Source organism: Chenopodium quinoa, unplaced genomic scaffold, assembly GCF_001683475.1.
Source record: "Chenopodium quinoa cultivar QQ74 unplaced genomic scaffold, ASM168347v1, whole genome shotgun sequence".
Classification (NCBI taxonomy): domain Eukaryota; kingdom Viridiplantae; phylum Streptophyta; class Magnoliopsida; order Caryophyllales; family Amaranthaceae; genus Chenopodium; species Chenopodium quinoa.
Window position 1 is genome coordinate 459,938 of NW_018744501.1, and position 26,594 is coordinate 486,531.

At 33.9% G+C, this 26,594-nt stretch overlaps 1 protein-coding gene across 1 annotated transcript; it reads left to right on the plus strand.

The window, feature by feature from the left end:
• Positions 1-3,657: 3,657 nt before the first annotated feature.
• Positions 3,658-6,309, plus strand: LOC110697796 (gibberellin receptor GID1B-like). Its single transcript, XM_021875175.1, has 2 exons — positions 3,658-4,073; positions 4,673-6,309. Exons 1-2 carry the CDS (start codon positions 4,035-4,037, stop codon positions 5,675-5,677), a joined length of 1,044 nt encoding a protein of 347 aa, XP_021730867.1. The 5' UTR covers positions 3,658-4,034; the 3' UTR covers positions 5,678-6,309.
• Positions 6,310-26,594: the final 20,285 nt, after the last annotated feature.

The window sequence follows — 26,594 nt, forward strand, 5'->3', positions numbered from 1 at the left end:
TAACCGGCACATAATTTTAGGCAATTTAATTGACTTAAATAATAAAATAAGAGCTTTAGGCGCGAGAGAATGGTTCCCTTATAAGTCTGATTTGCAGGTGAGCAAGATGCCTAGTCTACCTCTAACAACTTCCTTTTTCTAGGAGGTAAATGGGACATTAGTTGGAGTATTAAAAATTTGTAAGAGAAAGATATTTGGGTTAATAGTTTATTGAAAAGTAATGAATGTGAGAGAAAAGAAATAATGAAAAATACTCCACATTAGGTTTAGGTGGGGACCATGAGAGGAGATAGATAAAATACGGAGTATTAAAATGTAGTTTTGTGCCAAAAAAAGGAAATGTAGTTTTAAAAAACATAGTCGCATTTAATTAAGTGTAACACTTAAAAAACACGAATGGAGTATTACACGCTTTTGACTTGAGTTTTCCACGTGACACATATACTTGATTGGGAATACTTTCTAATATATTAGTTCGTATTATAAATTATCATATTACTAAGTTATTGATGTATGCTCAAACTCTCTTTTTGTTGGTTACTTTTAGATTTAACAAGTTTGTCGTTCATAAGTATCAATTATTTCCTTTCCTTTAAAAAAAAAAAAAAAAAATTATTATCATTTATTTCCTATTAGTAAACAATTCTTAAGTGTGATTCGACGATTTCCGTACAATTATTCATTTGATGAATAAGTAAATGTTTTTCTTATTGTTAGACAAAAATTGCTATCAAGCAATGACACCCAATCGCTTTTAGCTAGGGGTTGCAATCTCTACTCGAAGAGACTCACTTATGTACGAGTAATTTCAATTTAAGAAATCATTAATAAAGCCAATTTGCAAGATGCAAACAAAGGTTAGAAATGAAATAAGTACATGATCATTGATTTCAACATTCAACTCCAAGAAGCACACACTAATAGCATAAAGATATATTTAGGCTAGCCAATTGAGGGACGTCATAATAGATGAAAGATTACCTCCAAAACTTGTCGTACAATTGAAGATAACACTAAAGATTTTCAGTATATGGAAGTTAAGCTAAGCTATTCTAATCTAGACTACTAAGCCTAAAGATTAAGGTTAACGCTAAGAAACTACGTAGATCAATTGTTGATCGATTGTTTGCCCCTGAAGCTTTGATCATTGTCGAAATTCATAGACAAAACATTAGTAGCAATTACTAGTTTTCATGCTCTTGCCTTGAAGTTTTTGAATTACGCTCATTGTTATAAGGTATAACCCTGCATTCATCTTTTACCAACTGCTTCTCCATTCAGTTACATTCCTTCTAACTGTTGTTAAAGCACAAATGAGGCTTAACCAATTTTTTCTTATTTGGGCCTGCCTGAACAAGTTTTATAATGGATTGGCCCAAATATATAAAAAAATAGGTTGTAACCCTTATGTATTGAAATTTTTTGAAAATACTCCGTACTCTTTAGAAAGATCAAGTGCCTAAATTTTACACGTAGCCAACAAAAAGAAATGAGAAGAAGTACTCTGTAGTTAGTAGTAATAAGGGATTGTTTAATTCACCTATTTTTGCTTATATGATCTAATTTAATTTGGTCTGATTTGATGGTCAGATTTTACCAAACTTTAATTCTATGTGTACGATAATATATAAAGAAGAAAAATATCAAGTGGGGTCTTGTTAGATTCATATTAATTGTCTTAAGGGTGTGTTCTCTTCACCTTATTGGACATGAACTTATCTGAACCTTATTAAACTTATTAGGCCTTATTGAACTTATTAGACCTGATTGAACTTATTACAACTTATTGGATCTTATTAGACCTTATTATTAGACCGGATTAGAGCTTATTGGAACTTATTAGACCTTATTTAACTTATTAGAACTTTTTTGAACTTATTAAATCTTATTACACTATTTTTTGTATGCGGCATGTTGTACCGTGCGGTAGGGGTTATTCGAGTTACTCGGTCAGGGGCTACTCGAGTTGTCGGGGTTACTCGAGTTTCTCGGTCAGGGGTTACTCGAGTTGCAGGGGTTACTCGAGTTACTCGGTCAGGGGTTACTCGAGTTGCCGGGGTTACTCAAGTTACTCGGTTAGGGGTTACTTGAGGTACTCTTGACCGAGTAACCCCTCAAGTAACCCCTGACCGAGTAACCCCTCGAGTAACCTCTGACCAAGTAACCCCTCAAGTAACCCCTCAAGTAACCCCTGACTGAGCTCCTTAAGTAACCACTGATCGAATTACTCGAGTAATCCCTAACTGAACTCCTTAAATAACTCCTAATCGAGTAACTTGAGTAACCCCTGATCAAGTAACTCGAGTAACCCATCACCGAGTAACTCGAGTAACACCTGATCGAGTAACTCCTCAAGTATCCCTTGACGGAGTGAACCCCTTGAGTAACCCCTGTCCGGACCCCTCAAGTAACCCCTGCCCGGGTCACTCGAGTAACCCCTAACTAAATAACTCGGGTAACCCTAACAAAATAATTCGGGTAACCCTTGTCACACGATGTGGCCTGCTGCACTAAAAAGTTGCTGATTAAACTTATTAGTCTTTATTAAACTTATTTGATCTTATAGTAACTGATCTGGACTGTTATGAACACACCTCTTTAAAATATGTGTCAAAATAAAATTGTATCAGCTATAACAACCGAGTATATAGATAACTTTAGAATATTTTAAGGTTGTTGTTCAACTGAATCACAATATTTATTGTACATCAATTTATGTATGTTAGGGGTGAATCGGTTTGCGGTGTGGTTTATAACCCAAATCAAAACCAAACCACATTAATTCGGTTTTGGGATTTTTTAAACCACACCGTACCATATTACTATTGAAACCGAACCAAATCACACCGTTTTGAATTCGGTTTTTCAAAAGAAAACCAAACCACACCGTTTTAAATTCGATTTTTCAAAAGAAAACCGAACCACACCGAAATTTTTCATCCTCTTCCCTTTTGCTCCATTTAATTGGTCATTCACTCCAACATCGCCCACATTGGTTGACATTCTTGGACATAAAAAAACACAAGTTTTATTATTTTTTGGCTTTATATATGTAGGGTAGAAATTTGTATTGAGTTAGGCTATAATTTGGATATGGGCCATAATTCGGTTTGGATTTCGGTTTTTCAAATCTTAAAACTGAAACAAAACCATATTAATTCGGTTTTGGAATTCCTCAAACCGCACCGAATTATATTAGAAAAAAAAAAAAAAACCACACCACATTTCTATTTCGGTTTCATTCGATTTTAAACCGCATTAGTTTCATCCAATTTACATCGAAAAGTTTATAAAAGTAAAATATATTAGAGTAAAAAAACACTTGGCATTCTTTTGATAATAATTAAAAACAAAGAAAAATCAAATAAAAATATGATTGACAATAAAATGGCATGTTGTTAACCTTTAATCCCTTGAAGACAGAGCCAAAAGAGAGAAAAGAAAAAAAACCGCAAATTCGGATCCAGTGTATCCCATTCCTCCAAGTGACACATTTCTGTACTCTATTGGTATACCAATTATATGTGCCAAAAATATTAAACAATTTTAATATAAACTACACATTTAATATCAATAAAAATTAAATAAAATATAATAAAATAATAAAAAGGACCCCACAAAAAACAGTTTATATCGGCCGCCCCGCTTTGTTGTCTCTTTCGTCTCCGTCCACCACCGTCGCTCCTCCTTTTCGTTTGACTCCACGCTTCTTTCTCTCTCTACTTTCTCTCTCTAACTTCCTTTAAATCACCTTCTCTTTCTTTAATTTTATCCTCCATTTTTCTTCTTCCTTCTCTTACTAAAATTCTCTTCCTTTCTCTCTCTATACTTTCTCTCTCTAGTTCTTTCTTGAACAACAAACTCATAATTATCATGGATTAGGGTCCATATTTTGAAGATCAAGTTTATTTTTTGAAGAACATCAACTAGAAGAAGATCATTGATTTTTGCTTTGGGATTTGGTTGATTTTTTCACAAGTGGAGAATTTTTATTTTAATTCTAGTTTATAAAATAAAAAATTACTACAAGGCATATGGCCGGCAGTAATGAAATCAACTTCAATGAATGCAAGGTATATTATTATTATTGTTATTTTTATATTGTTTTAATTAAATTTTGTTGAATTTTTATAGTGGGTTTGATTATTTCTTCTAATTTTATTAATGGGGTTAATATATTTTTCTCAATTTTGCAACTTTTTTTTTAATAGGGTAAAAAAGGAAAAAAAAAAAAAAAAAACCAAAAGAGATGTCGGATTATTAGGAAGAAAGTGTGAAATTTTGAGGAGTGAAAAATTTGTTGTTTTTGATCTTTTTTTCCTTGTTTAAAAATTTCCATTTATGGGTTTGGTCTTACTTTGTTTAGAAAGTCAAGATTAAGAGAAATAGGAGCTAGCTTCATCTTTAATGTTTTGATTTGAAATATATGTACATACATACATACTAATATACTAAATAGTCTCTTTTATTTGTTTTATTATCTTGTTTTGATTTGTATGATTAATAATATTTCCCCTTCATTTGATCATTTTTTTTAAAATTTTCCCATCTAAAAATAGTCTAATCACCCACTTTTTGTTTTTCATGTTTTATGATGATTTACTCCATTTGTTAGTAAAATTTGGACATGAATATTTATAATTCTGATCTTGTTTGATAATTTTGATTGCAGAAAGTAGTACCATTGAACACATGGATTCTGATATCGAATTTCAAGCTTGCATACAACCTTCTTCGCCGGCCAGACGGAACATTTAACAGAGAATTAAGTGAATTTTTAGACCGTAAAGTATCTTCCAATACAATCCCAGTTGATGGGGTGTTCTCTTTCGACATTTTTGACAAATCTGCGAATCTTTTGAATCGGGTTTATATGCCGGCTTCGTCGGAAAACGGAGCTTATTGGGGTGTTCAAGAGCTAGAAAAGCCACTAAGTACAGAGGAAATAGTACCTGTTATAGTGTACTTTCATGGAGGAAGTTTTACTCATTCGTCTGCTAATAGTGCTATCTATGACACCCTTTGTCGCCGCCTTGTTGGACTTTGTAAGGCGGTCGTAGTGTCGGTAAATTATCGTAGATCACCGGAGCACAGGTACCCGGCTGCGTATGATGATGGGTGGTCTGCGGTGAAGTGGGTTAGTACTAGGCCTTGGTTGCAAAGTGGCAAAGAGAATAACAGGAAAGTTCATGTTTATATGGCAGGGGATAGCTCAGGTGGTAATATCGCGCATCATGTTGCAGTCAGGGCGGCTGAAGAAGGCGTTGATGTGATTGGAAATATTCTACTTCATCCGATGTTTGGTGGGGAGAAGAGGACGGAATCAGAAAACAATTTAGACGGGAAATACTTTGTTACAGTACAAGATCGCGATTGGTATTGGCGCGCTTATCTGCCTGAAGGAGAGGATAGAGATCATCCGGCGTGTAATATATTCGGGCCGAGGGGGAAGGAGCTTAAGGGGATCAATTTCCCTAAGAGTTTAGTCGTCGTAGCCGGGTTAGACTTGGTTCAAGACTGGCAATTAGCTTATGTTGAAGGGCTTAAAGATGCAGGGCATGAAGTGAAGCTTCTATACTTAAAGCAAGCTACAATTGGATTCTATTTCTTGCCAAATAATGACAATTTCTATACTCTTATGGAAGAGATAAAGAACTTTGTGAATCCTAACTGTTAATACTAGTTGTATCTTTGTCCTTTTAACCACCCCTGTTACCTACACCAGAGATATCAGATCAGATCATCCTTATACAATGACAAAAACAGCTTTAACATTTTTTTTTATTATCATTTTGCTCTGGGCCTCTTTTTTTTTTCTCTTCCGAAGTTGGTGTGTAGTTAAGAATCAAGGTAGCTAGCTTCATGTGCTTAGTAGTATAGTAGTATAAAGATGTGTTAGTAGTGTTAATCTCATTATTGATGGTGATTCGAGCGAGGTTTTCTCGGTTGTTCGAGCTGATGCTATGTGGAAGTTATTTCCAACATTGTTCTTGAGTTGATTCATCAACTCTATGTGAATGTGACCGCGCAGAACGGACATTGTTCGTGTCATCGTCGGATTCGACAGAACTCGATCTGCCCCCGGAAAGGAAGGTTGAACCCTAGACAAATCAGCAAGGTTGGTGTTTTGTTTTGGGGGGTTTAATGGGTTTCTGTAATTGGGTATTGTTATAAAGGTGCTAATTTTAGAGAACACATGGATTTGGATTTTATGAACATTTATAAAATCCATGACTTTGTGAAGCATTAATGTAAACTTATACAGTTGTGTTAGATATTAATATAAAGGAAATTTTTGTTTGTTTTTTCTGCAAACTCTAATTGCTTATGTAACACCACTTTCATTCCGATTCAGTTGTCACGTTATTATTTTTAACATATTATTAACGTCTTCATTAATATTGGATGGAGAGTGTAAATATCCTGCGACGCCATGATGAGAGTAATGAAATCCTCAAAAATGGAGATGTAATCTTGTCAAATTTATGTTGATGGAGAAAGTACAGTGCAACTACTTAGTACTTGTCGTACATATTCGTCTGTAGAAGAAACAGTTTGTTTCAGATTAAGATTTGTTTCTTACTACTCCAACTTCAACAAAAAATTATTTATAAAATACTCTATAAATATAAACATAAATATAAATGCTGTTATATCATCCTTTTATTTTGGTTGGTGAGCTTGAAGTAGGATATGCTCTGTCGATTCTGCTCCCAAGTCAAGCTTCAATTCTACGAAAGATTTAGCATTTCATGATTCATGTATGTCTTTCCAAAAATTCTATTGACTATTTTTATTTTTATTATTATTAAAGTATGATAAAAGGTGAAGACTTTTCACTCAAAACTCAAATGTGACATAAGGAGAGATATAATTAGATCATGCAATGCAAAATCATTTAAAAGTAATAGATCTATTAATATACAAGACTGTTTTGCTAATAATAATGTACAAAATAAAACCCGTGTCACTTAACTTTCCGTTAATTTTCCTTTGTCATACATTAGATAAATATCTAAATAAAAGGTGTAAACAGACCTTAGATGAACAAAATGAATGATGAAACATGCGTAAATCATGTACAACCTCGCCAAAGAAAGCTTTTAAAAAAAAAAAAGGAAGAATTGGTCACCATAAAAAGCAAAAAAGTCATCATATCAATGGAAATACCATGCCAAATTCAAGTAATGGGCAATTTCCTATAGTATTGTATATATTGATGAAAAAAAGAAGACATAGAATAGAGGTTGATTCTTAAAGAAAAGCCAAGACTAACCCCATCCACCACTAAAGAAGAACCCTAGAAATTGGCCATAAAAAATGATTGGGTTGGGGTTTGGGGTTAGAGAGTTGGGGGGTGGTGGGGTTATATGAGGCCACACCATGAATTTCGCCATCTATCCACATCAATTTTGATTAATCCTTGTCATTTCCTCTTTGCCCATTTTAGGTGTCTTGCTTGGAATTTGGAATGGTATCAATTTCAGGAGTTTGGCGTGCCAATTTTTTTTAAAAAAAAAAAAAAAAAAAAAAATTTCCGAAATTGTGAAAATTTTTGTAATTTTTAGATTATGTAATCATTAGTTGTGATACTTCTTTATATTTTATATGAAATTATAATCGATTCAAAATGTTTATTGTTCGGATGTATAATATTCATTGTTAATTTTTAGTCCGACTATAGTGTGAACAAAAAGAATAATAGTCATATAACAATCTTGTTCATTCAACTAATCATGGTCAATCTATAATAATTAAAAAAAATTATTTCATCATTTTAAGTTCTATTAAATGCATAACTATTACAAACTTCAAAGGTTTTTGTTTGTAGTCCAAAACAAATAAGAAAAAAAAAAAGGCAAAAGAAAACTCATCCTTCAGTGGTTGGAAAGTTTTGGAAGTATTATGAGGGACCACATCATCTCTTTTGGGGAGGCTAGGAAAGTACCCTTATTATTATTTTTATTATAGCTATGAATCAAACAAAAGTTCTTCAAGAAAGAGAGAGAAATTGGGGGGTTGGTCTAAAATCATTAGTGGCCACTAATATTGTTGCTTTAATTGACTTTGTTGGCCTAAACTTTGCTTAAACTACATGGTTTGTGCTTTTAGGTTAGCACCTGTCAGTTTTTATTAGTATTTTAATTATAATTATAATTTAATCTTAATCTTAATTTTATATTAATAATTAAATTAAATTGATTCTATCTTAATTTTGGAAATAATTCAATATTAATTATATTTTAAATTAAATTTAAATTTATTTTTAATTAATTTTAAATTTTACTTTTAATTTTACTTTTAATTTTACTTTTAATTAAATATTTAAATAATACCCTTTCCTCCTTGTGTGTGGGGGCTTTTAATTTTTTGATTTTGGAATTATTTACTTTCCTTTTCTTTGTTTGGCTTGCCCATGTCTTGTCCCCTTGTGAAAATTTTGTCGGTTAGTGTATTAGCTGGGTTCATTTGTTTGAATATATTGTCAAATAAAGACATTGGCATGTCATTGTCAACCTTGATTACTTCCTTCTTCATTTCTTCATTTCATTAATCTCCAAATTAAAAGACAAATTACTCTATTTTTTCTCTTCTTTTCTGGTTTATGTTAGCATTCCAAGTCTTTTAACAAGGGGCTATGCATACAATATAAATTTGTAAAAATCTAATTAGTTAAAAAAATAAATTATCAAGCATAGCTTGATCTAGTGGTGAGGTTTGCATCTCACAACCTTGAGGTTATGGGATTAAACCCCACTAGAGGTACTTTGGGGTGGGGATTCCCTTACTCTTCCCCCCCACTCCCAAAGTGCCTAGTCCGCTAACTCGAGTCGCGAAGAGCTGTGAGAGGTTTTGGGCCGATATAACCCTTCTTCATATCAACCAAAAAAAAAAAAAAAAAATAATAATAAATAGTTAAAAAAAAATTGATTACACTAGCCATTTTTTCAAACAAATATTTTGTATTTACTCATAGAGTCTAAACCCGGTAAAAATTTGTGTCATGCTATTATGTACTTTAGTCCAAACTATGCCAATTTTTATCATTGATTTTTTGTAGTGAAAAAAAAAGAATTACTCAATAAATTAAAGTTGTAGTTTGTCTTCTAGGAATATTTTCATCATACTCTTATCTCATTTTACATTCTCATATTCTTCACCCAATTAATTTCAAAAATTTTCACTTTCTCTATCATATATAATATATGAGCATATGATATGAAATGGAGAACGTTATAGGATATAAAATTACACCCACTGACCCACATATAGGATGGGAACAGGGAACTTAACTCATTTTAAATGTACTGTATTTTTAATCAAATACAAATAAGGTTTATTTTTACAAGAGTAACTTTTAAAAGATTATTTTTGTTATTGTATCTCTAAATAAAAGTCACATTTATAGAATACAAGTGTCACTCTAATAGGAGAATATAAATGGAAAACTGTCCTTCAATGTTTGATTTGATTAATTATGGTCATTTTTAGTTTTGGGATGGGTCATGCATGGCATGTCATCTTCGAGCATATACATATATTATATACATGAAAAACTAATCAAATCTAGACTTCAAGTCATTAAATTAAGTTATTAGATACTGCTCAGCAGATATTTATGTTAAAGAACCAACTCAACCAAAAACTTAAGCTGATGGTTGAGACTCAGGAATATGTTTTATACTATATCATGCCCCCTCACACGAGAGCCTATTGGGCTTGAAGTGTGGATGCAGCATGGGCTCTCCTCACACCCTGTGCTTAATTCCACTTTAAAAAAAGGGGTGGATGAGATTCGAACTCATGATCTTTGTGTCACGCTGGCTCTTGATACCATGTTAAAGGACCAACTCAACCAAAAGTTTAAACTGATGGTTAAGACCCAAGAATATGTTTTATACTTTATCAATTTATATTGTTCAGATTTAAATCAAACCATTAGAGTTGATTCATTTAGTTCAAATAGTTTTGTCATGCCTACTCCAAAATACTTATAAGTCTTAATGTTGATTCTTTATTGTACTATATATATTTACATATTTTAATAACAAAAAATATATGTACATAGGTTTTTTATAGGATATGTTCTCTTTTTCTTATTGGACCTGAATGTAAACTTAAAGAAATTTATTTGAATTAGACCTGATGGAAACTTATTAGACCTGATTGAAAAGGAGAAGGGAAGGAAACCATATCCAATTGCCTGACAACTAGATTCATACTTGACCCGCTTTCGATGTGCCGCTTCAGCCACAACCCATCCACGAACAAAGTCAGATAGCCAAGATTTTGTCAAAGGAGAGACTCTGTCAAGTCATCACAGACATCTCGACCACGATCCTAGGAATAAAGTAACACATCTGTAGGTCTAAGGGTCCCGTCGCTCCCTTCGGTCAACCCAATGTTAACCTCCTTCCTTGCTGAAATCCCTGACCGATAGCAAACATCAACAAGGGTATCCCGAACAACATTTTGCCGATATATAATGCCCACAATACCAGTACACGCCACCGCGTGATCACCGAAAATATCCCCAGTAGAAACCCTTGAACAAGCAGAGCACGTCGCCGTGATAGAGAACAATGGAACACCCAACCGATAGCACACAACACACATCGGTAAGTCTTAGCGTTCATCGTCTGACCAAACCCCAAAATAGGGACCGCCCGAAGCCAAGATGAAGTGTGATCTCCCTGCTGCGATTTCCATAAAGCTGACTGTCGAGGAGATTAATAATAATAATAATAATAATAATATTAATAATAATAATAATAATAATAATAATCGTCATCATCATCATCATCATCATCATCATCATCATCATCATCATCATCATCATCATCATCATCATAATAATAATAATAATAATAATAATAATATATCTCAAAAACAGACAAAGTCATACAACTTAAAAAAAATTAGTGGGAAGCTGAGATACAATCTGAACCCCCACTCCTCTACCTATAGTAAATCCTATCCTAATGAAGATATTAACAGCAGCACGTGCCCCAATATCTTGCGTCGTTGAGAACTTCTGAACCCGCTTCAGCAATGCAACATCTTCCTTCTCTAATCCCCAAGTGAAGAAAAAGAGAAAGGAATGAAACCATATCCAATTGCATGACAACTAGCTTCATTATTAACCCGCTTCTGATGAGCCGTATCAGCCACAACTCGTCTAGGAACAAAGTCAGATAATCCAAAATGTGTCAAAGGAGAAGACCCTGTCAAATCAACACAGACATCACGACCACGATCCCAGGAATAAAGTAACACATTTGCAGGTTTGAGGGCCCCGTCGTTCCCTCTAGACAACCCAATGTCAACCTCCTTTCTTGCTGAAATCCTAGAACGATAGCAAACATCAACAAGGGTATCCCGAACAACATTATGCCGATGTTTAATACCCACAATACCAGCAAACGACACCGCGTAAATACCGAAAATATCCCCAGTAAAAACCCCTGAACAAGTAGAGCACAACGTCGAGACAGAGAACAAATGGAATACCTAACTGGTAGCACAATACACATCGTTAAGTCTTTGCATTCATCGTCAGACCCAACCTCGAAATAGGGACTGCCCGAAGCCAAGCAGATGTGTGATCTCCTTGATGCGATTTCCATAAAGCTAATTGTCGAGGAGATAAAGAAAAGGTGGATTCTGCAGAAGCGGTAACCTTTGTGAAATATATATTTGCCAATTTATTCATGAGTTTAGGGGCAGCAACCTCACTAGGATTACTTAAAATGTCAGACTCCACCGTTCTATTAAACAGACTCAATGCATCTTCAAAGGCTCGACCAAGGCTAATAATGCCAGCATGTCTGCAACCCAGATTATTATTATTATTATTATTATCATTATTATTATTATATAAGAAATCTAACTAATCTATTATAATCCAAACCATCTAATCAATTCTATCAATTTTGATGAATAGAGTAAAATATATATTTTCTATATAAGTTTTTTATTTTAATATTCTACTAAAATAACTATAATGGTATAATCAATACGAAGTATGATATATAGCATAAAAATATAAATTTGATATATTAAGATTGACTTATTGGAACTTATTAGACCTTATTGAACTTATTGTAATTTTTAGATCATATTGAAACTTATTAAACCTTATTAAACTTATTGGAACTTAAGTGTGTTCTATCACCTGATTTTCCCTTATCAAAATTAATACTTATCTGAATTTAATTAAGTGAACTTATTTGAACATAACTGAACTTATTTAAACTTCTTAAAACTTGTTTTTAGTTGTAATGTGTACTTGAGTAACCCTTATCAAAACTTATATTTCCTGAACTGAACTTATCTAAACTTAACTAAACTTATTCAAACTTATATGAATTTATTAGACCTAAAACTTATTTTTTTCAAGGTGAAGAAAACATCCCCTCAATCTGTCCACAAATGGTCTTATCATGTATATATGTATTACCACAATGAAATCAACACATTTTTCGCATGATAATATAACTACGATAACTAATAAAGAAGAGAGATTTTCAAATTTTTAGATAAGAGCAAGTATGTAAACAAACATTTTTAGGGTATAAATATCAACACACTACTTATAAGAGCACTCCCAAATTTTTAAAAGGTAGGAATTTAAATGTCCACATAGTATTCATAAAGCTTTCTCAAACTTCTTAAAAGCCAGAAAAATATGGAATTAAAGACATTGATGAGCAAATGTATCATACTTTTTGAAGACCATGCATAATGATATGATAACTACTCCATAATAAAATATTTTGAAAACAGTGTAAAAGTCTAAATGTTAGGTGCTTTTTTTGTGTGCGGCTGGTCACACCGTGTGGTCGGGGTTAGTTATGGGGGTTACTTATATAGGGGTTTCTCAGTTAGTCAGAGGTTACTTATTTAGGGGTTACTTATTCAGGGGTTACTCAGTCAGTCAGGGGTTACCTATTCAGGGGTTACTCAGTTGGTCAGGGTTTATTTATATGGGTTACTTATTCGGGGGTTATTTATTCAGGGGTTACTCAGTCGGCCAGAGATTATTTATAGGGGTTATTCAGTCGGTCAGGGATTACTTATAAGGATTACTCAGTCAGTCAAGGGTTACTTATAGCGATTGTTGTTTATTCAAGAGTTACTTATAAGTGACCAAAGGATAAGTAATTCCTATAAACACGATGTGGCCAGCCACATATAAAAATTTATGCTAAACCGTACATATATTTGAGACAGAAAAATATTAACTTATTAAGTATCAATATATTGACGTCAATCGTGTGATGTCTTAAAGGAGCGTATTATTCGAGTAGGTTTATTTTTGAGAAGAATTATTATTAATGATGATAGTGGCAAATAAATTAACAAAAACAAAATAAGTATCCATTTCCATTAGCTTTATATAGATGCTTTTACACGTACAATAGAAGATGGATTCTATTTCCCACTCTTTTCCTTATAATATCCGAGTTAAAATGTACCTCGGCCGAGTTATGATCCGAGTTAATGAGAATCTCCCTTTTATTATCGTCCTTTAGTTTTTGGGATGATAGTAGTTTAACCAATTTGACTCTATGTTGAGAGTTCTTTTGCAAATAAAAGATGATACCCTTGTCACAAAGTTAATGGAAGTTTAGATTATAATAACCATTAATTAAATTTATTAATTAATTAATTAATTAACTAATTAGTGTAATGATGGTGCTAATTGTATATTTGCTGTACAAGGAGACAAAAGTTGCTAAAGACATGGGAATGGGTCTCCCTTCTCTAATGCCATCCATTTTAAATTATTTTATTTTATTTATATTTTATAATAAGTTGGCGAGGATTCCATAGCATATTATTATACTTTTATATATATATGATACTATCTCCCATTTTTTTTTAGTTGATACGTTTTGATTTTAACATTATTCACTCACTTTATTTTGACCGTGTTTTGTGCTTTATACTTAATGAAAAATATAGTCATGTGAGATCTTCTTAGATTCGTTACGATATATATTTTCAAAATATCAACTTTTCATAATTTTTGTTTATCGGTAATTAGAGATATTAATGGTTGAAGTTGTGCATTGACAAACGTAACTAAAGAAAGTGTCAACTAAAAAGAAACGGAGGAAATATATATATTGCCCAATTGAATTGAAGTATAGTACTAGTTTATTGTTTAAGGTTAAGAGAAAATGTTTGTGAATCAAAAAATTAAATTAAAATTTATAATAAAGATAAAATAAATTTGAAAGATAAAAGCAAAAAGTGTTTGTGTGATGCATATTTGGCGTTTTGCAATTTGTCAAAGTTGATAGTGTCATCAAGCATATCTAAGGGTCTTAAATACTACCTTTTTGGATTACGACTCGGCTAGATAAAGTATAATTTATTAATTTTTTCAATAGTTTTTGACAATTATAGGAATTTAAGAGTTCTATTAGCTCATCCCATGAGTACTAATTACGTAATTAGAGTACAAAAATTGTCGTCATAAACTACCTTTTTTATGTTTGTTTAAAGAGTTGTCATATATTACATACTCCCTAAATAATTATTACTATTTGTAGTCGTGAAATTGTGCCTAAACAGAAAAAATGATGTATTCTGTTTCAGACATGATTGTAATTGGTAGAGAATTAGCTTTTATAAAAGGAGCAACAATTCGGGACAAATAGAGTCATCAACAAATCTTTTATAAAGATTTTTAAACTTATTTGTATATGGATCTAACAATTAGACAATTTATAAACTTATTTGTATATGGATCTAACAATTAGACAATCAAAAGAGACATTCCAAATTGACATGACACATGCATATAATATGTTTCCGTTATAAATCCATGAGATACATGCATGATTTCAAAATAGTCAATTTACAAAATTGAAATCGATTAAGAATGAAAAATGGAAAGGGCCAAATGATCAATAGCACAATCCAAACCATTTACTACTCATTGGTCTAATTTTAATTTTTTTTTTACTGTCTTGTAATTTTATGTTATATAAGTTAAGGCAGAGGGTTGTATGTGGTGTCTTCCTACGAAAACTAAAAAACCCTTACTATGGTTGTATTTGTCAACCAAGTCGATCAATTGCAAATTAAATTAACTTATTTAAAAACAAGATTACATTAGAAAGTTGTGTGAGCCGCAATTTACGGTGAAGCGACCTATATAACTTATTAGTTTTGAACATCTCGACTTTTAAAATTTAGATATAAGTTTTTGGACATGTCATATAAATTTTTGAAATTAGCTCAAATTTTGTGGGGTAGCACAACAACGAATAAAGTAATTTGATTGTTTGCATCTTTATTTATTGATCTCATCATTTTAAAGCACGCAGTAGAAGTCAAGTTTATAGAAAATAAAAAAAATTGTCATGTTAAATCGGATAGTTTCATTTAAATATGTGGCATGTCTTCATAATATCGATTATATTAAAATTTTACAAGTAAGCTATTAATGATCTTATTTAGGTCAAGTTTTACATTAGAGACCACATAAAATACAAATGAGAGGATTTTAAAAAATTGAATGGTGCAAATAGTGCAATCCACCAAAACATTTACCCTTTTGATAATCCTAAAAACACATAGAATTGCAAATAAGTTGGGGCTTAAACATTTACATAGTATAACACATAAAACTAAGGGGCCGTTTGGTTCGCAGGGGGTAATCGAAATGGAATGAACAAAGGGAATGAAAGAGAAAGGAATGAAAATCCCTCAAATATAGGGTGTTGTTTGTTCTAAAAATCAAAGGGAATGAAAATACACCACATCACCACCACCACCACCACCACTACACAAACCCCTCTTTCTTCACTATCCCACTTCTCCAGCCACCCCGCCCCTCGTCGCACCTGCCCCACCCCTCGCCGCACTTCTTCTCCCCCGAAAACTTCCCCCAGCCTCGAAAAAACCCTAGAAACCCTTCCCCAACCACCCAGCCACCCTCGAAACTCTTCCCAACCACCCTCGAAGCTCGTATTATGTTTGATTTCTGGTGGGTGGCGTGTTTTTAAGGTGGAGGGTGGATGATTTTGGGTCATGGGGCGGTGACGGGACGGTGGTGGGAAGACCGGAAGAGCGGCGGTGTTGATGGGGGCAGTGGTGGGAAGGGTTCCGATGATGATGGGGTCTTAGTGCAGGTGGAGCAGTGGTGGTGTTGGTGGCTTAGGGGAAAGGGAATGCAAATACCATGGGGGGGTAGGGAATGAGAGTAGAGGATTTTGGGGTAATTAAGTGGGGAAAGGGAATGATTGAATTGACATAACAAACAACAACTAAGGTAATCATTCTTGTTGATTCCCTTTCCCTTTCCTGGTTACCCCAAACCAAACGGCCCCTAAGTGTTAAGTGACCACTTAAACCCTACAAATATATTATTTATAGGACCTTAATCAATTGTCCAAATACATTTTTAGGCGTAGTTCCAATCAACGATCATTAATAACTTATCATAGGTGATCATTTTTTTGTCCGAGTAGAATACCAATGATTGAACTGCATCATATCATCAAGCTCTAACCTTTTAGAAGATGAGCGATAGATGCAATAGGATTCATTATTAAATGTCCTTCATTTGCTCACCATGAGTACATCCTAATAACAATAGACTATTTCACTAAGTGGATAGAGGTCTAAGCTTTCCAGAAATTAGATGCAAAAGTAGTAATTCTATTCTTGAAAGAGAGGATCTTCACTAGATGTGGGATTCCTGAATCTATCATTGATTCATAGTAGATCAAGCGACTATGTTCACAAAACATGAGTTCGATACTTATCTAAAGGATTTTAGAGTCCAAAAGACTCATTCAACTCCATATTTTGCACAAGTTAATAGACAAGCAGAAGCCAGTAATAACATCATTGCTAAAAGGAATTGCTAAAGTCATAGATCTAAATCTTAGAAATTGGCATGTTCTTTACATTATGCTATTTTGGCCTACAGAACATCAAGAAGGGATACTACTAGAACTACTCCATATCAGTTAGTATATGGTCACGAACCAATAATTCTAGCAGAACTAAGTGTAATACCCCGTATTTTTTAGAAGTATTTTCTGATTAATTAATTATTAATTAATTTCTAAAAATGGGCAATTTGGTAATTTATTTATTTATTTGAATTTTGACGCCAAAAATACTTTCAAACTCAATTATTATTTTTGATTTTGGATAAGATTAATTATCCATTAATATTTTAATAAAATCTGAATTATATATATATATTTTCGAATATTTTAATCATCAAAAATACATTTCCTATTTTGTTAAAAAAGGTCCGAAATTCCTAAGCTAGTTAACTTAATATTTTCGGATTTTCTAAGCATTAGAAAATCTGATTTTCCTAAGTTAATTAAGTTAGATTAAGCAAGTAATATTCAGATTTTCCTTCTTTAATGTTTTAAGAAAGATCGAAAATTAATTAAGTAATATTCTGATTTAACTAAAACTAATAATGCCTAATTAATTAACTAAGCGGTCCGAAAATCCTAAGGCTTATATGCTTGAACATTTTCGGCCAGTTAGGTATAATTAGTTAGATTATTGTTTAGATTTTTGTAGACAAGTATTTTAATTTAATCTTCTTATTTTCCTATTCCAATCTAGCAAATATATGACTATGAAATATCTTGCCTAAGCCTTACTTGCCTCTTGTTTATTCTCCAAGCATTCATATTTGCCTTCTTTAATTTCATGATCAAACATGAAATTTAGAACTTACCTTATTTCCTTATTTACTTAATCATCAAACTGACACTTTCCTTAAATTTAAACTCAACTCTCCAAGTAATTCCATAAACCAAAATTACTTTAATTCTTTCTACAGAATGTTGCCTTAATTCCCACATCCATAAGCCTATAAATACCCCCTCATGCTAATGCAAAAACTCATACAAAACCTCACAAATTCTCTCTTTTCCCCCTTTATTTCTCACGATTTCCCCCTCCTTTCCTTCAGTTTTTGCTCTGATGGCCACCCTACACCGGCAACTGTCACCACCTTCGACCACCAGTAACAACCTGTTGTCGTGTTGATGTCTCCTGCCGCCACCCTACTCATCTTCTTCCTTGGTTTCCAATCCTTCTTTCTCTCTTATTCTAATTAATTCTATTATTATTATTGTTGTTGTTGTTGTTGTTGAATAAAATCGGAAAATTACTTAAGGTTTATTGAAAAGAATTCTATTAATTCATGTACATAGATTTGGGAATTTATTTTTGTTGTTTGTGATTATTTGATGACCTTATACTTCCTCTGTTCCACAAATATTGCAACAAGGATGAAATTACGCATCCCAAAACATATTTTATATGCTAAATATCTATAATTATATAAGAGTAAAATTTATAAAAAGTTGATATTGTGAAAGTATTTTACGAGACGAATCTAACAAGACCCCACATGACTATATTTTACTTAACGTATAAATCATAATATGTGGTCAAACAAGTGTGATGAATAGTGTAAAATTCCAGTTGCTGTAATATTAATAGAATAGAGGAAGTATTAATTAAGGTTATATTAATTTATAGGGTACGTTTAGGTGGCTAGATACTTTAAAGTGATTGTTTTAATCAACATGTTTTTATGTGATTTTAATGATGTTTGAATTAAATTGAATATTATGGCTTGTGAAATAAAGTATGTTTGAGGAATTAATTTTGATATCATGTTTTGAATGATTTTAATTGTTTAACATGTTTAAGAGAATTGATTTGAAAAGTATGTTGAATTAAATAAAGGAGTTTTGAGTTGGAATAGTTATAGAAAAAGGTTGATTTATTTGATTTTATTAAAGGATGAATTTTCATGAGAAGTTACCGAACTAATATTAAAGCTTTACAAGCATGTTTAAATTAATCCCACTATGCAGATTTGGTAAATAAGACTATAGACTTTGTATGAACTAGTCTTTCCTCAACCATAGCCTTTCTACATAAAGATACTAACTTGGGGGTGTGCACACTTAGGAGAGGAATTAAATTAAAGGAATTGATTTTTACTATTTGAAATATTATGTGAGTATTTGAGAATTGATAATTGATTTTTAATTATGAGAATTGAATTAATTTTTGATGTTCCATGATTAGTTTCAAAAGCATGTTTGCTAATAAATTGAGTTTACTTATCTTGCAATTAAATGTACATAGCATATTTTGCTAATCCGTATCACTTATTTGTTTTGGTTCGCCCTATTTGCCTTATAGTAAGCAGTGATGAATTTTCAGGTGGAGTCTATAATGCGCATATGGGAGTCCCGATATTGCTTCACCTAGTTTAATTAGGAATGGTGTTTTGATTTTAGTTTTTGAGTACTCATAACAATGGTTTATTATTTTTAAGCATTAATAAAGAAAGAGTTGAGTTATGTTGCAAGTTATTGTTGACCTGAGTTTTAAAATTAGCCTTACGTCATCACGTGGAGGAAATACACTTCTAAGTCTATCTCTACGGCATAATTATACGTATTATACTAGTATTTCCGTAGAGAGATATATGGGGGTGTTACAAAATGATATCAGTTTTCCGGGTCTTAAAAAGATTAAGATTGGGAAAAAAAAATTGATGGGTAGACTTAAGAAGGCATATAGGATAGAGTTTTGCATTTTTGTGTCAAGGTCAAAAGTATTATTTTATATAAAAACTATTTTCTTATTTGGGAAGATGATTGAAAAAGATTCTTGAGTTCTTTATGGAGGCCTATAATGGGTGCGCTTCTTTGTCTAGATAAGGCTCTCCTCGACGCTGTTGGTAACTTACATAGGAAACGAGGGCTCGATCGTATAATATCATGATTCAAGTACATTATTATAATTTTCAATAAAAAATGAATTAAATTTTTTTAAAGCTTGAGTTTATGTGAATTTTTGTGTATTAAGTTGGTATTATAATACCATGTTTGAGTCATGAGGTCTGAATTTTTGAGCCATTGCCCATGATTGGGTGATCTTGAGTTAACCTAGGTTAATTGAGTTATGTATTACTTTATGCAAATAGAAGTTATGAATTGAATTGCTTATGTGAAATAGCATTGAAATTGATTTATTTTTATGTGTAAACAGATGGAAATGATTGATGATGTGAGGAAGAAACTCTTTAATATGCATAATTTAAAGGCTGAAGAAATGAGTGTTAATGATTTTGTGACTGAAATAACTACACTTGCTTTACCTCTTTATGAGAAGTATGAACTTGAAGTGTTAACTCAACCTCCATGGCTAGTACTCTTATAGCCTTAGCTCACTTGCCTAGAGTCAACAAATAAAAACCTCTTTTTGAGAAGTATGGGAATGTAGTTAGAGGAAATGGGTTTTGGAATGAGAAGCATCACCATGAACGGAAGTGGTTAGCAAACTTGACTAGCTTCAAAAAAGACTTGCACTATCTTGAATGTGGTTCCGAACCTAGAAGGAGAATTGTGAAACCACCCAAGCTTGGGAAGGATGAAACCTTGGGAACTTGACCAAATTGAATACTTAAATGCTCAACTATCTTTTTTGTATCTAAACCTTCACAAGAGTCTTCCGTTGATGTATCCATACCACCTCTTGGGAGGCTAAAGAATTACCCTTCTCCTTCACCCACTCCAAGCTATGATACTTTTAAATATCCTTTATGTCCAAGTCCAAAGGCCCATTTTCATGTTGCAAAAAGGCCTATAGTTCATGACACTTCATCCATAAATAAAAGATCACCAAGCCTAGAGTATAACCCATCTTCACTAAAAGTTGTTCAACAAAAGCTCGACATTTCTTCAAATCTAGTTTGTGGTTGTGTTGTCCCACATAGAAGCCCAAACTATAGCCTAAACACAAGTTCAGGCCGTACTCCAAGTTACATAGCTACAACTCAACTTTTGTGACTGACCCAAATGATAAAGGGAAGGCTAAGTGAGATGATCCTTACTATGATCCCAATGAGGAGGAATTTTCTGAGAGTATCGTTTGAAAGATTGAACTTATGTTATTTTTATTGCTTTTAATAACTGCCTTAGACGGAAAAGTTGCACTTTCAAGTTCATTATTAATGAAATGTAATTATTTTCTTTGAATTCTCTTATGTTCTTAAATGAATTAAATGGTCATATAAGTATGCATTACTTGTTTTAATTTTCAAAGTATGGTGTGAATACCAAGGAATTACGTCTTTGAGAACGGGAAATAGGCGTACTAGTTCCAAAGTTGGTAAGGTCCTTAGGAAGTTGACCCATATAGCTGAAAACATAACGCAAGTAGTGAACCAAGGAAATCGTTATTCTGACTTAAACTTACATAGTGAGACTTTCAAAGAATAATCGTAGCTAAACCACTTGTTTATTTGGGGAAGGAGGATCAAGCCAGTCTTGAAAACTAGATAAGGGAGTTTGACAAGCTGTTTGATGCCATTAACTACCCAAGTGACTTGAGGGTGAACAATGGTGCTTATTATCTATGGGAGAGGAATCTGACTTGTGGTGGACCCATGGGAAAGAGGATTTGTTGAAGAGACCTAACTTTGGGTGGGATGAGTTCAAAGAAGCCTTGAGGGAGAAGTTTTACCCAGCATACCCGAGGAAACAGAAATGTATGGAGTTTACCAATCTCAGAATGGGGAACTTGTCTATCAATGAATATTACAACAAGTCATTGAGTTAGTGAGGTTTGTCCCAAAAGTTGTTCCAATTAAAGCCATCAAAGCTTAGAGATTTGAGCAAGTTCTGACCCTGACCCTCCAAGGGAAGCTAAGGGGTAAATTTTGTGACCCTAAATGAAGTCTATGGTCGTACAACCCACCTGTATGGGATTAAGGGGTGGGATGTGGAGCATTAGGGAGAGGTGAGGAAGAACTCAGACTTTTTTCACGGGGGTGAAAAGAGACATAAGCCTAATGGGAACTATGAAGGGAATGGGAATTATAGAGGAAGAAGGGACAACAAAGAGTGTTCTAGGAAGGGAAATGGGGGCAAGTCAGCCAATTCCAAAGGGAATGGGAACCACAGGGATGGCGAGAGGCCCAAGAGGAAGTATTTCTACAATAAGTGTGAAAAAGACTGCCCATGGAAGGATTATGATGGGAACCTAGTGACTTACCGTTACTGTTAGAAGTTAGGACACCGTGAGTATGAGTTTTTCACGAAGGTGGACGACGTTAAGTCCGGAAAGGTGAAGAGTCTAGTGCTCCTACCAAACCACCCTAATCTAGTGGACTAAACCTAAGGCTGGAACCAGTGGCAATGCAGTAGATGCTCCCAAGGGTCGTGTGTTCGTGATGAACAACGGTGAGGCTGAAAATTCTAATGATGTGGTAATTGGAACTTTCTTTATATGTTCCTTGTTTGTGAAAGTTTTATTTGATTCGGGTGCATCCCATTCTCTTATTTCTAAGACTATGGTAGAGAGTCTTGGGTAATTTTTAGGAACCATTTTGGTTGTCACTAAAAAAACCAATTAACTAAGTGTTAGGAACCATTTTCATCCAAATTCATCCAAGTAAGGCCGAAATGACTTCTACTTTGCCCATTTTCTACATTTCTTACCAAATGAACTCTTTCTTTCTCATAAAAAGTCAATAATAGGTAGTTTTAGGTGTTTAGGGGTTGAAATCACAAAAAAAAAAAAAACCAATTAACTAAGTTTTAGGAACCTTTTTCATCAAAATTCACCAAGTAAGGCTGAAATGACTTCTACTTTGCCCATTTTCTACATTTCTTACCAAATGAACTCTTTCTTTCTCATAACATGTCAATAATAGGTAGTTTTAAGTGTTTAGGGCTTGAAATCACAAAAAAAAAAACCAATTACCTAAGTTTTAGGAACCATTTTCATCCAAATTCATCAAAGTAAGGTCGAAATGACTTCTACTTTGCCCATTTTCTACATTTCTTACCAAATGAACTCTTTCTTTCTCATAACATGTCAGTAATAGGTAGTTTTAGGTGTTTAGGGCTTAAAATCACAAAAAAAAGACCCAATTAACTAAGTTTTAGGAACCATTTTCATCCAAATTCATCCAAGTAAGGCCGAAATGACTTCTACTTTGCCCATTTTCTACATTTTTACCAAATGAGCTCTTTCTTTCTCATAACATGTCAGTAATAGGTAGTTTTAGGTGTTTAGGGCTTGAAATCACAAAAAAAACCCAAATAACTAAGTTTTAGGAACCATTTTCATCCAAATTCATCCAAGTAAGGCCGAAATGACTTCTACTTTGCCCATTTTCTACATTTCTTACCAAATGAACTCTTTCTCTCTCATAGCATGTCAGTAACAGGTAGTTTTAGGTTTTTAGGCTTGAAATCACAAAAAAAAAAACCAATTAACTAAGTTTTAGGAACCATTTTCATCCAAATTCATCCAAGTAAGGTCGAAATGACTTCTACTTTGCCCATTTTCTACCTTTAGATTTGCACTTCTTTTTGACAATTAAACCAACTAATTGTAAAAATCCTAAAAATAAAATTAAAAATGAAAAATAAATAAGGGTTTATTATTATACCAAAATAAAATTGAATTGAAAAAAAGGGGAAAAGGAACTCACTATGGGTAGATATAAACTCGATGGTGGCTGCACAGCAAGCTTGGTGGAGGCGGCGTCGGTGGTGGCTGCAAAATAAGGGTGGTGGAGGAAATTAATTTATTAAAAATTAAAAAAAAGGGGGAAAGTAGGAGGACTTACCGGAAGTTTCAGTAGGGGGAAAGGGTGTTGGTTCTGGTCGCAGCGACGGAAGGGAGGAGGTCGGAGGTAGCTTGGTGGAGGTGGCGTCGGTGGTGGCTGCGAAGAGGTAGTACAGTTAGGGTTTAGCGGTACTTTTAAAAAATTAAAAAAAAAACACCAACAACAACACTAACCTCGCGGCGGCGTCAGGGGCGGCAGAAGGTGGTTCTGGTCGCACCGATGAAGGAGGAACGGGGGTGGTTGTAGACGTGGTGGTTCCGGTTAGGGATCCGACCGAAAAAAATTAAAGTAAAAAAAAAAACCAAATTGCACTACACTTACCCAACGGCAGCCAAGGTATAACGGCGGAGTAAGACCAGTGGTTGCTGCGGCGGATCTGGTGGTCACCAATCTTTCTCTTCCTCTTTCTCTTTCTCTTTCTCCTTTTCTGTTTCTATTTTGATAAAATGCAGAAGTCAGAAATCAAGCATTGTTTTTTTTATTAGTTATGACGAAATTAATTTCTGTCGGAACTTAATAATTCCGACTGAAGATATTTTCCGAGGGAATATTCAATCGGAAGTATTAATTTTCGACAGAAAATAATTCCGTCGGAAAGTTGGTATTTCGACGGAATTTTCCGACGAATTATATTTCCTCGGAAAATTCAAAATTTTCGACGAGAATTCTGGTCCGTCGGAGTGTTTTCGTCAGAAATCGGCCTATTTCTAGTAGTGAATATAGGATGGCTCTAGCTAAAATGATAGAATTGAAGACTCAATTGGATGATTTGTTGGAAAAGAGTTACATTCGACCTAGTTCCTCACCATGGGGAGCTCCAATGTTGTTTGTAAAGAAAAAGGATGGAAGCTTGAGGTTATGTATGGACTATCGGGAGTTGAATAATGTTACAATGAAGAATAAGTATCCATTACCAAGGATTGATGATCTGTTTGACCAGTTGAGAGGAGCCGGGATCTTTTCGAAGATAGACTTGAGGTCAGGTTATCCCAATTGAGGAATGTGGATCAAGATATTCCAAAGAGTGCTTTCAGGACCCTTTATGGGTCATTTTGATTTCATAGTTATGCCATTTGGGTTGATCAAAGCACCAGCCGTGTTCATGGACTTGATGCATCGGATTTTTAGGCCGTACTTGGATAAGTTTGTGGTGGTGTTTATTGATGATATATTGATTTATTCAAGGAACAAAAAGGAGCATGAGGAACATTTGAGACAAGTGTTGTTGTTGAAGGAGCATCAATTGTATGCTAAGTTATCAAAATGTGAATTTTGGTTGGGAAAAGTGGCCTTTTTTAGGCCATGTGATTTCTAAAGAGGGAGTTTCAGTCCATCTAGAGAAGATCTAAGTTGTTTGAGAGTGGCTAACCCCCAAAAGTGTGTTAGAATTTAGGAGTTACTTAGGTTTGGCAGGCTATTACAGGAGGTTTGTAAGGGATTTCTCAAGGTTTTTGAGGCCCATGACAAGTTTGATGAAAAAGGAGTGTAAGTTTACATGGACTCAAGAATGTGAGTAAGGGTTTCAGACCTTGAAAGAAAGGTTATTGACGGCACCTGTGTTGGCATTTCCTGATGGGAGTGAGCAGTATAAAGTGTATAGTGATGCCTCGAAGTTTGGAATAGGGTTTGTTTTGATGCAAAATTGGTAGGTGATTGCGTATGCTTCAAGGCAGTTGATGAAGAATTTATGTCTTCGTCAAGTGCAATTACTAGATATATCAAGGATCACTATTATGGAGATAATTAGTTCATTCTTTTGGGTTGTCATTGTCTGTTGTTTGATATGATAAAATGATCTTTAGGCTAGTCAAATAGTCCAAAGCCCAATAGAATGGATCCTATGAGGTCACACACAAGGGTATTGGATTGAACAAGTATGAAGCCCATTAATGGGCCTCATGAGGTAATGACAAGCCATGTGAGTAGGAAGACTAAAGTAGATTGGTTTGGATTAGGAGTTTGGGCTTCACATGGACTCTAGTTATGTATGGGAAATATAAATAGAGTCCTTACCTAGGTTTTGATGACAAGTCATAATTTACCCATACAGTGTATTGTGAAGCAAGCTACCAAAACTCCATAACCTTAATCTCCCTCTCTTTCACGCAGGCCCCTCTATCTCTCCTCCTTCTGTCTGTACGGTACGAACGCCGGCAAGGTGGTGTACGGTGGTGGTGTGGTGGTTCGTGGCCTGTTCGTTCCTCTCCTCTCCATAGAAGATTGATTGTAGATTTCAATCATAACTAACTAGCATTAGTGGAGGTTCAATCCTTGCCCGTGGACCAAGTAGAGGAATCACGTTTGGGGTTCTAGTTCTCCTTATTGTTCTTGCTCGTGGAATCACGCTTCAAAGGTATAATTTTATTTTCTTTTTGTGTTAAGTAATGATCTTGGTTATTAGATGCTTATGAATATGATTCATGCAATTCTGCTTATAGTATCTAAAGTCCTACAGTTGAAACCACATGAGGTGAATTACCCAATTCAAGATTTTGAGTTAGCTACAAATGTGTTCGCTTTGAAAATTTGGAGACACTATTTGTATGGGGTGACTTGTAAGATTTTCAAGGACCATAAGAGCTTGCAGTACATTTTCGCCCAAAAGGAGTTCAATATGAGACAGAGGAGATGGTTGGAGTTCATAAATGATTATGATTTAGATATTTAATACCACAAGGGTAAAGCTAATATTGTGGCAGATGCTTTGAGTAGAAAGTCAAGTCATTCGATGAATACAATGGTGTTACAAAATCAGTTGTATATGGAGTTTCAGAGAATGAATTTGGAAGTAATGGAGCATAGAGAAGTGACTAGGATGTTGAATTCCTTGGGGATTCAACCATTTATTTATGATGAGATCAGGGAGAGTCAGCTTGGGATGAGAAGTTAAAGGCTATAAAGGAGAAGATTGATGAGGGTCAAGTGTTGGATT

Excerpts from the sequence above, each read along its gene's own strand:
- LOC110697796 (XM_021875175.1), top strand. The coding sequence starts at position 4,035 with ATGGCCGGCAGTAATGAAATCAACTTCAATGAATGCAAG. Across the intron at positions 4,074-4,672 it reads TCAACTTCAATGAATGCAAG|AAAGTAGTACCATTGAACAC; the intron begins GTATATTATTAT and ends TTTTGATTGCAG.